Source organism: Papio anubis, chromosome 7 (genome assembly GCF_008728515.1).
Source record: "Papio anubis isolate 15944 chromosome 7, Panubis1.0, whole genome shotgun sequence".
NCBI classification, from domain to species: Eukaryota; Metazoa; Chordata; class Mammalia; order Primates; family Cercopithecidae; genus Papio; species Papio anubis.
Window position 1 is genome coordinate 13,058,098 of NC_044982.1, and position 17,126 is coordinate 13,075,223.

The 17,126-nt window shown below is 37.1% G+C and overlaps 1 protein-coding gene across 18 annotated transcripts in view; it reads right to left on the reverse strand.

Annotated features, from left to right (window-relative positions):
* Nucleotides 1–17,126, reverse strand: part of UNC79 (unc-79 homolog, NALCN channel complex subunit) — a 278,788-nt gene that overhangs the window by 194,156 nt on the left and 67,506 nt on the right. For 17 of the 18 annotated variants that reach the window (XM_021941507.2, XM_021941497.2, XM_021941500.2 and 14 more), the window contains 2 exons: nucleotides 16,625–16,680; nucleotides 15,805–15,934 (listed from right to left, as the gene is read on the reverse strand). The exons of the other annotated variant lie outside the window; for it this stretch is intronic. In XM_021941507.2, coding sequence (XP_021797199.2) covers nucleotides 15,805–15,934; nucleotides 16,625–16,680 — 186 coding nt within the window. The remainder of the gene's footprint in view (nucleotides 1–15,804; nucleotides 15,935–16,624; nucleotides 16,681–17,126) is intronic. 18 annotated transcript variants of the gene reach the window in all.

Consider the following 17,126-nt stretch of genomic DNA (forward strand, 5'->3'; position numbering starts at 1 on the left):
TAGCATATATAAAATTACTAACTCACTGGATGGACTTTTAAAAAATATTGGACACAGCAGAAGAAAGGATCAGTGAACTTGAAAAATTAATACAAATCCAAACTAATGCACAGGTAAACATTTTTTTAAAATGGAGTATTTGATACCTCTGGAAAAGTACGAAATATTTTTTTAAAGTCCCAGAATGAGCGGAGGAAAAAGAAATGGCAGAATAAATATTTGGATAGAATAATATCCCAAATTTTTCCCAAACTGATGAACACAAAACCACAGATTCAAGAAGCTCAGCAAACCCCAAGCAAAATAAGTACAAAACCCACCACACTTAAGCATAAGGTAATGAAAGTACCAAATACCAAAAATAAACAGAAAATATTTCAAAGAGGCAGAGAAAAATATCATATTACATTCAGAGGTACAATTACAAGAATAGTATGTAACTTCCTATTGGATACAATGAATTGACATCTTTAAAGAGTTAAATGAGAGAAGCAATGTTCACTAATTACAACAGAATTACCATAGATATCAAAACAAAAAGGTAACTAGAACCCAGATATTTGCAAATTAAACTACTCTCCTAAATAACACAGGCAATAAAGATATAACAATTAAAATGTTTAAATATTTTTAAATGAATGCTAGTAAACACCCAAAATACCAAAATTTGTGGGATGCAGCAAATGCAGAACTTAGAGGGAAGCTGGCAATTTTATATGGATAATTAGAAAAAAATTACTGTTGGAAATAAACAATCTAATTTTTTAATCCCAAGAAGCTAGGAAAAAGAAGAAAAAATTAAATTCAAGACAGTAAAAGGAACAAGATAGTAAAGATAAAAGTAGAAAATAATGATACACAAAGAACACAACTTTTATTGTTTTTCTGTTTTTTTGTTTATTTGTTTTAGTATATGTAAGCATTTGATGAAATTTAAGAACTGGTTGGACGCAGGTGGCTCATGCCTGTAATCCCAGCACTTTGGGAGGCCGAGGTGATAGATCACAAGGTCAAGAGATCGAGACCATCCTGGCCAACATGGTGAAACCCCATCTCTATTAAAAATACAAAAATTAGTTGGGCATGGTGGTGCATACTTATAATCCCAGCTACTTGAGAGGCTGAGGCAGGAGAACTGCTTGAACTCGGGAGGCAGAGGTTGCAGTGAGCTGAGATCACACCACTACACTCCAGCCTGGTGACAGAGCGAGACTCTGTCTCAAAAAACAAAACAAAACATAACAACAACAACAAAAAAAACTATTCAGAATAAAATCTCCAAGTCAACTGGAAATAAAATTTAACTTTCTGAAACTGATATAAAGGAGATTTGCAAAACCCTACAGCTAATAGCATATTTAATGGTGAAATACTCCCTCAAGTTAGGAGCAAAGCAACAGTATCTAATATGGCTTGGATTTGCTTCCTTACTCAAATCTCATGTCAACTTGTAATCCTCAGTGCTGGAGGAGCAGCTCAGTGGGAGGTGACTAGATTGTGGGGGTGGATTTCTCCATTGCTGTTCTCATAATAGTGAGTGAGTGCACGGAGAATTGGTTTTCTAAAAGTGTGTGGCACCTCCCCACCACCTCTCCCTCCTGCCAGCCACGTGAAGACGTGCCCACTTCCCCTTTGCCTTCCGCCATGATTGTAAGTTTCTTGTGGCCTCCCCAGAAGCAGAAGCCAGTACAACCCACAGAACCATGAGCCAATTAAACCTCTTTTCTTTATAAACTACCCAGTTTCAGGTATTTCTTTATAGTCATGCGTGAACAAACTAATAAAGAAAATTAATAATAAACAAGTGGGGCATTGCTATAAAGATACCTGAAAATATGGAAGCCACTTTGGAACTGGGTAATGGGCAAAGGTTGGAACAGTTTGGAAGGCTCAGAAGAAGACAGGAAAATGACAGAAAGTTTGGAACTTCCTAGAGACTTGTTAAATTGTCATGACTGAAATGCTGACAGTGATATGGACAATGAATTCCAGGCTGAGGCAGTCTCAGATGGAGATGAGGAACTTATTGAGAACTGCAGTAAAAGTCACTCTTGCTATCCTTCAGCAAAGAGGATGGCAGAATTGTGCCACTGCTCTAGGGATGTGTAGAACTTTGAATTTGAGAGAGATGATTTAAGGTATCTGTCAGAAGAAGTTTCTAAGCAACAAAGTATTCACAGTGTGGCCCAGCTGCTTCTAACAGTGCATGCTTATATTCATAAGCAAAGAGATTACCTGAAACTGAAACTTATATTTAAAAGGGAAGCAGAGCATAAAAGTTTGGAAAATTTGCAGCCTGACCATGTGGTAAAAAATAAAAACCCATTTTCTGGGGAGGAATTCAAGCCAGCTGCAGAAATTTGCATAAGTAAAGAGGAACCAAATGTTAATATCCAAGGCAGTGGGGAAAATGTCTTGAAGCCATTTCAGAGAACTTTGACACCACCTCACATCGCAGGCCCAGAGGCCTAGGAGGGAAGAATGGTTTCATGGGCAGGGCCCTGCTGCCCTGCACAACCTCAGGACACTGTTCTCTGTTTTATAGCCACTCCAGCTCCAGCTGTGGCTAAAAGGTTCCCAAATACATCTCAGGCTACTGCTCCAGAGAGTGCAAGCCACAATCCTCTGTGGCTTCCACGTGGTGTTAAGCCAGAGGGTATGCAGAGGGCAAGAGTTGAGGCTTGGGAGCCTGTGCCTAGATTTCAGAGGATATATGGAAATGCCTGGATATCTAGGCAGAAGTCCGCTGCAGGGATAGGGCTCTCATGGAGAACCTCTACCAGGGCAATGTGGAGTTGAAGCCCCTACAAAGAGTCCCCAGGGGGCACTGTCTAGTGGAGCTGTGAGAAGAGGGCCACCGTCCCCCAGACCCCATCGGTGGTAGATCCACCGATGGCTTGCACCATGCACCTGGAAAAGCTGCAGGCACTCAACACCAGCCCATGAAAGCAGCTGCAGGGGATGTACCTTGCAGAACCACAGGGGCAGAGTTGCCCAAGGCCTTGGAACCAACCCCTTGCCTTAGTGTGGCCTGGATGTGATACATGGAGCCAAAGTAGATTTTTTTGGAGCTTTAAAATTTAATGACTGCCCTGCTGAGTTTTGGACTTCATGGGCCATGTAGCCCCTTTGTTTTAGCCAATTTTTTCCTTTTGAAAAGGGAGCATTTACACAACTCCTGTACTCCCATTATAATCTGGAAGTAACTAACTTGTTTTTTATTTTACAGGATCATAGGTAGAGGGGACCTGCCTTATCTCAGATGAGACTTCAGGCTGTTGACTTTTGAGTTAATGCTGCAATGAGTTAAGACTTTGGATGACTGTTGGGAAGGCATGATTGTATTTTGAAATTTGAGAAGGACATGATATTTTGGAGGGGCCAAGGGTAAAATGATACGATTTGGATTTGTGTCCTCACCCAAATCTCATGTTGAATTGTAATTCCCATGGTTGGAGGAGGGGCCTGGTGAGGGGTGATTGGATCATGAGGGTGGATTTCCTCCTTGCTGCTCCCATCACAGTGAGTGAGTGCTCAGAAAATTGGTTGTTTAAAAGTGTGTGTACACCCTCCCCCCACCAGCCATGTGAAGATGTGCCTTCTTCCCCTTCACCTTCTGCCATTATTGTAAGTTTCCTGAGGCCTCCCAAGAAGCAGAAAACTGTACATTCCACAGAACCATGAGCCCATTAAACCTCTTTTCTTTATGTATTAACAAGTTTCAGGTATTTCTTTATGGTGGGTGTGAAAACAGACTAATCCAATATCCATTCTTATCAATTCTATTCAATAGACTTTCTGTTGTGAAAGTAATGGACAATAAAACAAAGAAAGAAAACAGCAATAAGTGATATAAAAATTTGAAAGGAAATAGCACAGATGACACCATCACCTAATAGAAAATCCAACTAATAAACAAAGTACTTGAACCAATAATTGAATTTAGCAAACTCATGAGATAAAAGATCAATATGTAAAACTCACTTGGATTTCCCTACACAAGCAATAAACAATTGGAAATTAAATTTTAAAATAATGCCATTTACAATGGCATCAAAAAATTCAAACACCTAGGAATTCATTTAACAAAAGAAATGCAAGACTTCTACAGTGAAAAATACAGAGCACCACTGAGAGAAATTTTAAAAGACCTAACTAATAGAAAGATATGCCACATTCATGGATTCAAAAATCCAATATTGTTAAGATGTCATTTCTTTCCAAATGGAATCACAGATTAACACAATTCAGATTAAAATCCCAGCAGGATTATTTTGGCAGAAATTCTTGTTGTTGTTGCTGCTGCTGCTGCTGTTTTTAATAAACAGAGATAGGGTCTCACCATGTTGCCCAGACTGATCTTGACCTCCTGGCCTCGTGTGACCCTCCCACCTCGGCCTCCAAAAGTGCTAGAATTATAGGTGTGAGTCACCATGCCTGGCCTTTTTTTGGGTTTTCTGACTTTTTTTTTTTCAACAGAAATTGAAAATTGAAAGCTGATACTAAAATTTAAATGGAAATGCAAAGTCTCTAAAATAGCCAAAGTAGTCAAAGAAAAAGAACAAATATAGAGATTTGAACTATCTGATTTCAAGACTATAACATAAAAGTATTTAAGACAAGTATACTAGTGTACAGACAGAGACACAAATAAATGAAAACAAAACACAGTCCATAAATAAATCCACATAGGACCAAGGGGCCAATATAATTCAAAGGGGAGAAAATAATCTTTTCAACAAAGGGCACTGGAAATAAGGAAATATAAATCATAAGGAAGACAATAAGCCATACCTATCATACACAAAAAATTAAACTTAAGACAGATCATAGACTTAAATGTAAATATAGACCTTCTGGAAGGCGAAAATCTTCACAATCTTGGAGAAGGCAAAGATTTCTTAGACAGGACATGAAAGGCATTAACCATAAGAGCAAAAATGATAAATTTGAGTTTACCGGAATTAAAAACTCATGCTCATCAAAAAAGACAGTTAGGGAAATAAAAGTGTAACCCCAAGACTGGAATAAAATATTTGTATTATATAAATCTGACAAATGACTTGTGTCAAACTAAATAAAGAACAACTACATATCAACAACAAAAAAGATAAAGAACCCAATCGATAATTGGTAAAAGACTTTCTCAGGTACTTCATAGGATATAGGAATAACCAATAATTATACAAAAATGTGCTCAACAGCAGTTGTCAAAGAAATTTAAATTAAAGCCACAAGATACACACTCACCAGAATGGCTAAAATCAAAAACATGGACAATTGCAAGTAATAGCAGAGTGAAGAGCAACTGAAACTCTCACAAATTGTTGGATGAAATGTAAAATGGCATAAACACTTTAGAGAACTCTTTAGATATTTCTTATAAACTCTATGACCCAGCAATTCCAGTCCTAGGTGTATACCCAAGAGAAATAAATGCATAAGTCCACAGAAATACTTGCATAAGATATTCATAGCAGCTTTATGTATATTGGCTAAAAACTGAAAACAATCCAAATATACATCAATAGGAAAGCTGATAAACAAACGACATATCCATGCAATGGAATACTTAGCAATAAAAAAAAAAAGAACTACTAATATCCACAATAACATGGACTAATCTCAGTAATATGTTGACTGAATGGAGTCAGAAATGAAGAAATACATAGTGTTTGATCTCCATTTACATGAATACCTGAATTAGATGAATATATGAATTACATAGAAATCAGAATAGTGATCACTTCAGAATGAGAGAAGGGGATGGTGTTTGGTAAAGTCATACCATTACTTTCTGGGTTGATGGAAACATTCCATTACCTTTATCTAGATGATGACTACATGAGCATTATACTTTTGTCATAATTGACCCAGCTGTAAATTTGATACTTGTGTATCTAACTTATATAAAATATACCTTAATAAAGTACTATCACTAACAAAAGAGAGATAAGCCTGACAATTTTCCAGTGACAAAATACATCAAGCCACAGATCAACAAGTCCTATGAACCCCTCCAAAAAGACAAACATATATAATATCATAACTAGATATATCATAGTAAAGCTGCCAAAAATAAAAAATAAAGAGAAAGCTTTTAAGACAAAGAAGAAAAAAAGTTTACCTTCAAAAGAGTAATAATTGGCAATTGACTTTGATAGTCAATTTTTCATAGAAACAATGAAAATGAGAAAATCATGAAATACCTTCAAAGTATGAAAAATAAAATGACTGCCAATCAAGACCAGCCTGGCCAACATGGTGAAACCCCATCTCTACTAAAAATACAAAAATTAGCCAGGAGTGGTGGCAGGTGCCTGTAATCCCAGCTACTCGGGAGGCTGAGGCAGGAGAATCGCTTGAACCCAGAAGGCAGAGGATGCAGTGAGCCGAGATCACCCCAATGCACTCCAGACTGGGTGACAAGAGTGAAACAATGTCTCAATAAATAAATAAATAAACAAATAATTAAATGTATACACTGAGAAAACAGCCTTAAGAAACAAAGGCAAAGCAAACATTTCCAGACAAACACTAACTGAGAAAATGTATCCTCAGTAGAATGGCACTAAAGGAAATATAAAAGGATATTATTTTAAAACCCTTCAATCCCAGATAGGAGCTTAGAGATATAAAAAGGGAAAAATAGCAAGAAAAGGGAAAATACAATCTGACTGCACTGAACAACAGTAATTATGTTTCGTGGAATATATATATAAAATATATCTATATAAAATAAAGTATAGCATGGAAGTCAGGAGGGAGTAAATGGAGTTAAAATCTTCTTCCACTTTACCACTTTACACAAAAATATAAAAGTACTACTTTATACTGGACACTGATAAGTCAAGAATGCATGATATAATCTCTAGGGTAATGATTGAAAGAACAGTAGAGGACTAAATAACTTACTAAGCCAAAGATGGGGTGATGAAATATTTAAATATACTTAATCAGTGCAAAAGAGGCCCAAAAAAAGAGAGAAAAAAGAAAGAAAAAAGCAGGAAAAATAGATTACAATAGAAAATTGTGGATTTAAAGTCAAAAATACCAGTAACAAATATACCAGTAACTACATTACATATATATGGGCTAAATATTCCAATTAAAAGACAAAAAGTATAAGTATTGAGTTTAAAGAACTACATGCTGATTACAAAACACACATAAAATATAATACAAAAAAATTGAAAATTAAAAGATGGGAAAAGTTATACCATGCAAACACTCATGAAAGCTGGTATAGCTACATTAGTACAACACAAAGTAGATTTTAACACAAAAAGTATTAGAAGAGATAAAGACATGCATTTCAGAATGGTAAAAGTTTCAATTAGCTGGGAAGATACTGCATTTTAACTTGTATACTTCATTCTAAACTTGTATACACCTAATAATGCAGCCTGAAAATATATAAAGCAAACATTGACAGAGCTACAAAGAGGAATAGACAAATCCACAGTCATAGTAAGAGATTTTTTAACACCCTGCTCTTGGTAACAGATAGAAGAAATGGGCAAAAATATAATGAGAATATACAGGATTTGAACTAAACAATTACAAATTTGATTTCATTGATACGTGTAGAACACTGCACAAACAACTGCCAAATAGAAATTCTTTTTAATTCTTTACACAGGAACATTTACAAAAATGACCATATGCTCAGTCCTAAAGAAAGTGTTACAAATGTCAATGGAATGAAATAATACAAAGTATGTTATCTGACCACAGAAGGATAAAGCTATAAATCTCCTTCTAAATGACTCACGGGTCAAAGAAGAAACCATGAAGGATTTAGAAATCAATATAGCACAGGATTTAGGAATCAGCATAGCACAGTGAGATTTAAGTCACTGCAATAAGGCAAGAAGACATAAAAGGCTTATGGATTGAGAAAGAGACATTAAAAGTGTATTATTCAGCAATAATATAATTGTGCATATTAAAGTAATTTTTAAGCAAGACTACCACAATAAATTATTAGAACTGAAAAGTGACTTAGCAAAGTTGCTGATTACAAGACCAATATACTAAAAATTAATTGCATCTACAGAGTAGCAACAAAGAGTTAGACAATGTAATTTTTAGAACATATATAATTGACAATATTATTCTAAAAATAAATATCTAGGAACAAACTACATGAGAGATATGCCAGACATCTGCACATCTACAGCTAGTAGAAAACTAGAAAAAGGATTGAAGGCAACTTAAAAAAAAAGCCTAAGCCTAAATAAATGAAGAGATATACCATGTTCATGGATTGGAAGATTCAATAGTATAAAGATGTCAGTTTCCCAAATTGATCAAGATTATGCCAACACAGATTCAAGACAATCCCAATCAAAATCCTAGCAGTATGAGTGTTTGTATATGTTTAACTTGACAAACTCTTTAACTTAGCAAAGAGCTAGGAATAGGCAAGATATTATCGAAGGAGGAGGAAGAAATAAAGGAGGAGAAGGAGAAAGAACAGAAAGAGGAGAAGATAGGTGAAGACAAGGAAGATGAAGAGAGCAATAATAACAAGGTAAAGGACTTGCACAGGTGGATATCAAATTTTATTAAGCTACAGTAATTAAAACAGTATGGTATTGGTAAAAGGAAAAATACACCAGTTGAACTAAGAATCCAGAGAACTATTTTTAAATAGACACTTGATTTATGATAAAAATGGTACCACAGAGTAGTAAGGAAAGAATAATATTTTCAATAAATAATGTTGAGTCAACTGGCTAGCCATAAGGGAAGAGATTGGCCATTACTTCATACCATATACAAAAATTAATTCCAGATACATCTAAAAGATGAAAAGCAAAAATTATAGAAGATGACAAAAAGTATTATAATTTTGGGGTAGGGAAGGATTTTCTTAGACGGGACATAAAAAGGATTAAATATGAAAACAAAGAATGCTAAGTTGATAACATTAAAATACCTTTATTTAATGATAAGACATTATTAAGAAAATAAAAAACAAGATATTTGCAACACATATAACTGACCAAGATCATATAAGAGGATATTCAAATGGCACATAAACATAGGAAGAAATGTTCAGCTTCACTAGTAATCAGGAAATTCAAATTATAATCACAATAAGATACTTCTACACACCCTTGAAAATGGCTAAAATTTTAAAAGTGAACAAAACAAATAATAACCAAAATGTGGAAAATAAGACAAAAAGAACTCTCATACACTACTAATGACAGGAAAAATTAATACAGCTACTTAGGAAAGCTGTTTGCCATTATCCATTAAAGTTGGATATATGTACATCCTCCGATCCAGGAATTCCACCTTAGGCACCTAACAGAAATGTATGCAAGTATGTACCAAAAGACATATACAAGGATGTTCATAGGAACATTATATATAAAAGCCAGAAAGTGGGAATAATCAAAATGTCCACTAATAATAGAATGGATAGGTAAACTACGGTACATTCATTTGGTAGAATAGGCACAGCAATAAAAATGAACAAAGTACAGTTATCCTCAACATCATGAACAAATCACATACACACAACACACACACTCACACACACAAATAAATAATGGATTATTCCATTTCTATAAAATTCTAAAACAGACAAAACTAATCTCGGGTATTGGAAATCATGTCAGTAGTTACTTTTGGGGTGTAAGAGGGAACATGTGGTAGGAGGTGGTCCATGAACACATAAATTTGTGATTTTCTGCATGTATACAATGCACCAGTAAAAATGTTTTAAAATATTTTTAATTATGTAGAGACAAGATTGAGTTAATTAAAAAGGTAACTAAGAACTCAACATAACATAAAAGAACTGGTAGACCTTCTTGCACTTAACTTGTATACAACTGAAAAATCCAATTGTACTGATGTGATATTTGGTAGCCTAGACCAAAATTTCACCTTGTAGTACTGTCTTGAGTTATTCTCTATCTGCTGTTGCAACAGTCTGTGTCTTAGAAAGGTACAGTCCCTGTCTTGGAAATGTAGAGTCTGTTTCTTGGAGATGTACGTCTTGTGTAACATCTTTTGTCCTATAGTTCAAATGGAAACTAAACAATAACTGGTGCTGTTCCTTACTAACAAAGGCTAAATTATTTACAAGTTGGGACATTGTAACAGGAAAATTGTTAAATAATTTCTTTCTCTCCCACAGAAGCAGAGAAGCATAGAACAACATGAGGGCTATTTTCATTGTCAAGAAACTTAAGTTATAATTTTTTGCATCTTTTTTTTTAAACAGGAGAAAAGGTCATTTTAATTAGATACATACACATGGGAGTCCCACAAAAATATGAGACATCAATTTTTTGCATCTTTTTTTTTTTTTTTTTTTGAGATGGAGTCTTGCTCAGTCGCCCAGGCTGGAGTGCAGTGGCGCCATCTTGGCTCACTGCAAGCTCCGCATCCTGGGTTCACGCCATTCTCCTGCCTCAGCCTCCCGAGTAGCTGGGACTACAGGTGCCCACCACCCCGCCCAGCTAATTTTTTTTTGTATTTTTGGTAGAGACAGGGTTTCACCATGTTAGCCAGATGGTTCTCGATCTCCTGACCTCATGATCCACCTGCCTCGGCCTCCCAAAGTGCTGGGATTACAGGCGTGAGCCACCGTGCCCAGCCAATTTTTTGCATCTTTAAAACCAAAATAATTGGAGCAGTTGTTGTGGATATACACTAATAAACCAAAAAGGAACAAACATTGTAGATCACCAGATTTTTATTATTTGATGTTCTTTGTACGAGCTGTAAATATTCCTATGTTAACTATGTTTAGAAAGTAATATATAATTCCTACACATATATGTGAAGTTAAAATTATGGTTAATTACTAACAATCATTAACTCTGTGTGTTCATAGTGATTCTTTAAACTTTTCTGTGTTTGACATCTTTTATCATAAATAGTTGGGAGGAGCTTTGTGTAATTACATACAATATGATCTTAATTGTATTTTAAAGTTCATCAAGACCTGTAAATAAACCAAAATGTTAACAATGGTCATTTCTGGATGGCGGTATTGTTTTTCCTCCTTATATATTGCTATACTTTATCTTTTTTTTTTTTTTCGAGATGGAGTCTTGCTCTGTTGCCAGGCTGGAGTGCAGTGGTGTGATCTCAGCTCACCACAACCTCCGCCTCCTGGGTTCAAGCAATTCCCCTGCCTCAGCCTCCCAAGTAGCTGGGATTACAGGCATGCGCCACCACGCCCAGCTAATTTTTTGTATTTTAGTAGAGATGGGGTTTCACCATGTTAGCCAAGATGGTCTCCATCGCTTGACCTCGTGATCTGCCCACCTCAGCCTCCCAAAGTGCTGGGATTACAGGTGTGGGCCACTGTGCCGGCCACATGTTACTGTAATTTTTCTATAACTAAATTGTCCTGTTTAGAAAAAGTTTTACTTATTATTATTTTTTTAAAATTTATTTTATGTTTTTGAGATGGAGTCTTGGTCTGTCACCCAGGCTTCAGTGCAATGGTGCAATCTCAGCTCACTGCAACCTCTGCCTCCCAGGTTCAAGGGATTCTCCTGCCTCAGCCTCCCAGTAGCTGGGATTACAGGCGTGCACCACCACGACTGGCTAATTTTTGTATTCTTAGTAGAGATAGGTTTTCACCATGTTGGCCAGGCTGGTCTCCAACTCCTGACCTCAGGTGATCCACCTGCCTCCGCTTCCCAAAGTGCTGGGATTATAGGCGTGAGCCACCACACCTGGCCAGATTTTTACTTTTTAAAGAGGAAATATTGTAAATCACTGCGAAAACTAACAAAAGTTGCTGGTTCCTAAGAAAGCATTTCATCTTTGAACTTCCAAGTTAATAAAATCCCTACAATTTTCATTATTAAGAATATTAGGGGTTATAGTGCCATTTAAATACTGATGATACTCTTTGGTATGTCTTGTAGTAGGCATTGCAGACAATTTCTAATGCTTTACCTAATGTTTAATTAAAGGACTGAATTGAAAAAAGTGATGTAACACAGTTAAAGTAGAAAAATGTGGGGCTCAAATTCAATCTGTGCCCTTATTATTTGTGTGAATTTAGGCATGTTACTTAAACTCTGTCTCCCACTCCTCATCTGTAGAACGGAAATAGGACAACTAACTTCCCAATATTTTTGTAAGGTTTAATTGAGAAAACATCTGTAAAACCTAATATGGTGCCTGGTCCATAGATTGTCTTCAATTAGGAGAGGGCTGAAAAAATTAGATAATATAATAAGCAGCTAAACAATGTCTGACCAGCAGCCAGTGCTGGATAAGTAGTAATCTATAGACCAGAATGATTTTTTTCCTGTGATCTTTTGTTTCCTACACAGAATGCCACGGTCTACTAGAATGGGAGTTTCAAGAGAGCTACTTCCCCAGTGCATAGGACAGTGCCTGGAGGGCAGCAGGCATCCCATAACAGACTGCTGAAAGAATGGAAGCATGACCATGTCATTGCAAGGATGGACTGAAGAATGAATGCCCTCAGACAGAGACATCTTGGTTCACAGTGCGTAAGGGAAGATGAAAGTTGCTCTGGTTGTAGTGGGCATAGACTGAGCTATTACAGTGAAGACAGGTTTCACTGAACCTTCCTCGGGGCAGTGGCCATGGGGATGGGTGGAAGTGGCTGTCAATTTGCTGGGCTTTTAGGATGCTCTGAACAGGCAAATCTCATCAAGTGGCTTCTCCATCTAAAACCTGTGCCTGGTGTCCCTTTGCTCATAGGATAAAATCCAAACTCCTTCCCGGGCCTATCAGCCTCTCTGCTCACCTCTGGCTACTCTCCTCCTCTCACTGCAATGTCTGGCAGCACTGGACTTTTTCCAGTTCCTAAATACTATCATGCCATCTTCTGCCTGCAGTACCTTCTGCCTTGCAACTCACATTTTATCCACTCATGTCTCACCCGTGTCTGACATCTAGTGTGTACATATCCTTCAGGTATCAGCTTAAATGTCACTTACTTGAGAATCTTCCTTAACAAATATCCTTTCCCAAACTTGCCCACCATCCCGGTTAGGTTAGGGACCCTTCCTGTGTGTCCTCACAGCTCTCCGTATTTGTTCTACTTTAGCACTTCTTACCCTGTAAGGCAGTTTTGGGGTCTTTCCCCGACAATTAGAATGTAAGTTCCGGCCCGGCGCAGTGGCTCACGCTTGTAATCCCAGCACTTTGGGAGGCCGAGGCAGGCGGATCACGAGGTCAGGAGATTGAGACCACGGTGAAACCCCGTCTCTACTAAAAATACAAAAAATTAGCCGGCGCAGTGGCGGGCTCCTGTAGTCCCAGCTACTCGGGAGGCTGAGGCAGGAGAATGGCGTGAACCCGGGAGGCGGAGCCTGCAGTGAGCTGAGGTCAAGATCGCGCCACTGCACTCCAGCCTGGGCTACAGAGCGAGACCCTGTCTCAAAAAAAAAAAAAAAAAGTAAGTTCCAAGATATTAATGATTTTCATGTTTTCTTTACTGCTTCACCAAGAGTGCCTAATGCCTGCCTAATAGTAGACACTCCATAATTATTTGTTGAATAAAATGAATGAAGTTCCATGTAGTAATTTCCATGAGACCTGGTTTTGTGTTGGTTCCTGCATAATTAACAGAAAGTACAGTGTCTGGCACAGAGTAGTTACTCATCAAATATTTATCAAATAAATAAATGTTATTTAATACTGATTATCCATTTATACTTCATGTAAGTGTTTATTTCAGGGATCAAATGAGAAGGAGTTAGTGTCAAATATTTCAGTTGTTTCACCTTTTATTCTGTTAATGCTTCCATATGTTGTGCTGCTTTTACATTCAAATTATTCACTTAGCAACACTTAAACATTCTCTACTATCTATGATATACAGCACTAGTGATACCAATTCCCAATTTTAAAAAATTTACTTACTATCTACCTTCATTGTTTTTATTGTTGTCACCATGTATTTTGGGTTTAGAATAAGCCAACCAAGGGTCACCAAAAGCCCAAACAACAAGTATTACTATCTCTAACACTTGACTTTAAGTCTTTCATCAGGAACATAAATCAGATACCTGAATTCAATTACATCCCCGTGAACTCAAATCACCTTTGTAAATACCAATAATGTGAACAAGTAAGTAGATTCTCAGAACATCAGTGTGCAATCCAACAATAACTTGGAGAAAAGTTAACCTTTCAAAAATATCCATCTCTCTCATTTTCAGAAGATTATATCTACAATTAAGTGGGGCAAAAAGGTGAACAAAGGCATCAAAAACTCCATTAGCCATAGGTTTCTTCTTTGATTTAATAATATATATAAACAACCTCCTAGGACCTGGAGGTTGTTGATTTATTTGTTTTGCGGGATTTTTTGGTAGATATCTGTCATTATATTTAAAGTTAATGTTTTTTTCTCATTATTAATCACACCAAAATTCATACATTGTTGAATGGCTGAGCAACCAGGCTATCGGGGTCATTTTTTTGTTTGTTTTTTGAGATGGAGTCTCACTCTGTCACCCAGGCTGGAATGCAGTGGCGTGATCTCAGCTCACCACAGCCTCTGCCTCCTAGGTTCAAGTGATTCTCCTGCCTCAGCCTCCCAAGTAGCTGGGACTAGAGGCATGCACCACCACACCCGGCTAAAATTTTTTTGTATTTTTAGTAGAGACGGGGTTTCACCATGTTGGCCAGGATAGTCTCGATCTCCTGACCTCGTGATCTGCCCACCCAGGCCTCCCAAAGTGCTGGGATTACAGGTGTGAGCGACCATGCCTGACTTATTTTTTATTTTTTATTAATTATTATTATTATTTTATTTTATTTTATTTTATTTTGAGACAGAGTCTGGCTCAGTCACCCAGGCTGGAGTGCAGTGACACTCCTTGGCTCACTGCAACCTCCGCCTCCTGGGTTCAAGTGATTCTTCTGCCTCAGCCTTCTGAGTAGCTAGGATTACAGGCATAAGCAACAAAACTGGCTAATTTTTGCATGTTGGCCCGGCTGGTCTCAAACTCTGGACCTCAGGTGATCCGCCCGTCTCAGCCTCCCAAAGTGCTGAGATTACAGGTGTAAGTCACTGTGCCCAGCCTATCGGGGTCATTTATTTTTTTATTTTTTATTTTTTAGACAGAGTCTCACTCTGCAGCCAGGCTGGAGTGCAGTGGTGCGATCTTGGCCCGGTGTGATCTTGGCCCATTTCAATCTCTGCCTCCCAGATTCAAGCGATTCTCCCGCCTCAGCCTCCCAACTGGCTGGGACTACAGGCGCGTATCACCACGCCCAGCTAATTTTTGTAGTTTTAGTAGAGACAGGGTTTCACCATGTTAGCCAGGATGGTCTCTATCTCTTGACCTTGTGATCTGCCTGCCTTGGTCTCCCAAAGTGCTGGGATTACAGGCGTGAGCCATCGCGCCCAGTCTGGGTCATTTAATTTTTATTTAGTGCATGAGCTGGTGATATTGAAAGTGCTGCAAGCCTTCTTATCAGAGTAGAATCTGCTAGTTAGGGTTTCTGCTAAATGATGAGCAAATCTGCAGCATCACTCTCACTGCTCATCCCTGTGGAGTGATTACTGGTAGCCAGAGTTAAGACCCTCAGCCAGTGGTATAGCAAATGGGACTGAGACTTAAGGCAATTTGCCCTGATGCCATAAATGCTTTTGAAATTGATTTGAATTAATTCATCTTTAAACCACTTAGTTTCAGAAAGGATTTATGACCATGTCCAAAGGCACAGTAAATATAATCCAACAGGATAAAAATATATGTATAAGTAAGTGAGGCCAGTGTGGCACAGGAGAAATACAGATGGGGCATCACAGGGCTCCTCTCATCTTACCTGTGTACTGCAACCCCCTGTACTCGCTTATTGCCCCAGGAGGTTTTAAATTGGGCCAGTAGTGGAAAAGCATTTGCACAGCTGGAGGCTTCACTTGTGAAGGCCCATACGCAATCACATACAAAAGATCCTAAAGGAAACAGCAAGCATATTTTGACTTAGCATCATGAAATAAAAAGAAAGGTAGAGACTTCAACATTACCAAAGCAGTGAAAATTCTAATGGAGGGGTTGAGGTGAGTAATTTCCCTGGAATCTCATGCAGGCATGTTTCATAGATTAGATCCCGTTAAAACATTATATTTTTATGATTTATGTATTTACTGGTCCTTCTGTAAATGAGCCCTCACAGGTAGAGTACAAAGTACTTTATCTTCTAACAAATTCGTCTCTAATCAGATTGATGTTAAGGAAAGATTTTAGAGTAGCATAAGACAGTTTGCCAAATACTGCATTTGAAAAAATATTTCCCTAATCACATTTCTTAAACATTCACATCTCCTATTTGAAAGAGGACAGATTCTCAAGCAACCTTTCAAATTAAATAAAATTGTTTGTCATAACACATAATATTAGCTTAATTCCAAGAATAAGATACATCCAATTACTTTATCCATCAAGACACGATGTTCTCAAAGTACTATTTCTGCTCTAAATGATAAATAATTAACCATTAAAGAAAGAATTATAGGTACTGCCACATCAAAATAATAGGACGTCAATAAATTTGACCTAAACAACAGTTTTAATATGTAAACAATTTTTACTGTATTATACAAATTAAGTTTGTGACTATGGGTTAAATTTGACCCAAAACTTACTTTCCAGACTTCTTGTTTATATTTCATGAGGCATTCCAGTAATTGACAATGATACACTGTAATGTAGAAAATGTAATTCGTACATGAAATGTAAATACCAAACAAAACATCCTTTGATACATATATAACAAATTACTTCAATATGACTTTTCAGTCTCTAATCATTAAATTAGAAATAACTTCTGTCCATATGTTCATACTTAAAAAATATCACATAAGCCCTTGACCTTATCAAGCTTTGTCCCAAGGTCCTTGAGAATTATTTCATGCTTCATGTTAACAACGGAAATATTTTTAAAGTCCCTAGTAATCATACATTCATAAAATAAACTTGTATCAACATAAGATCTACATAGGAAAAAAAAACTAGCCCAACAGAATCATAATAAAAGCTCATATTTATTGAACATTCATCATTTGCTAGATATTGTAGAAAGAGCTTTATACGTATTATCTCACAATTACCATGGTGCAGTTAGGAAACTAAGGCTCAGTTTCCAAC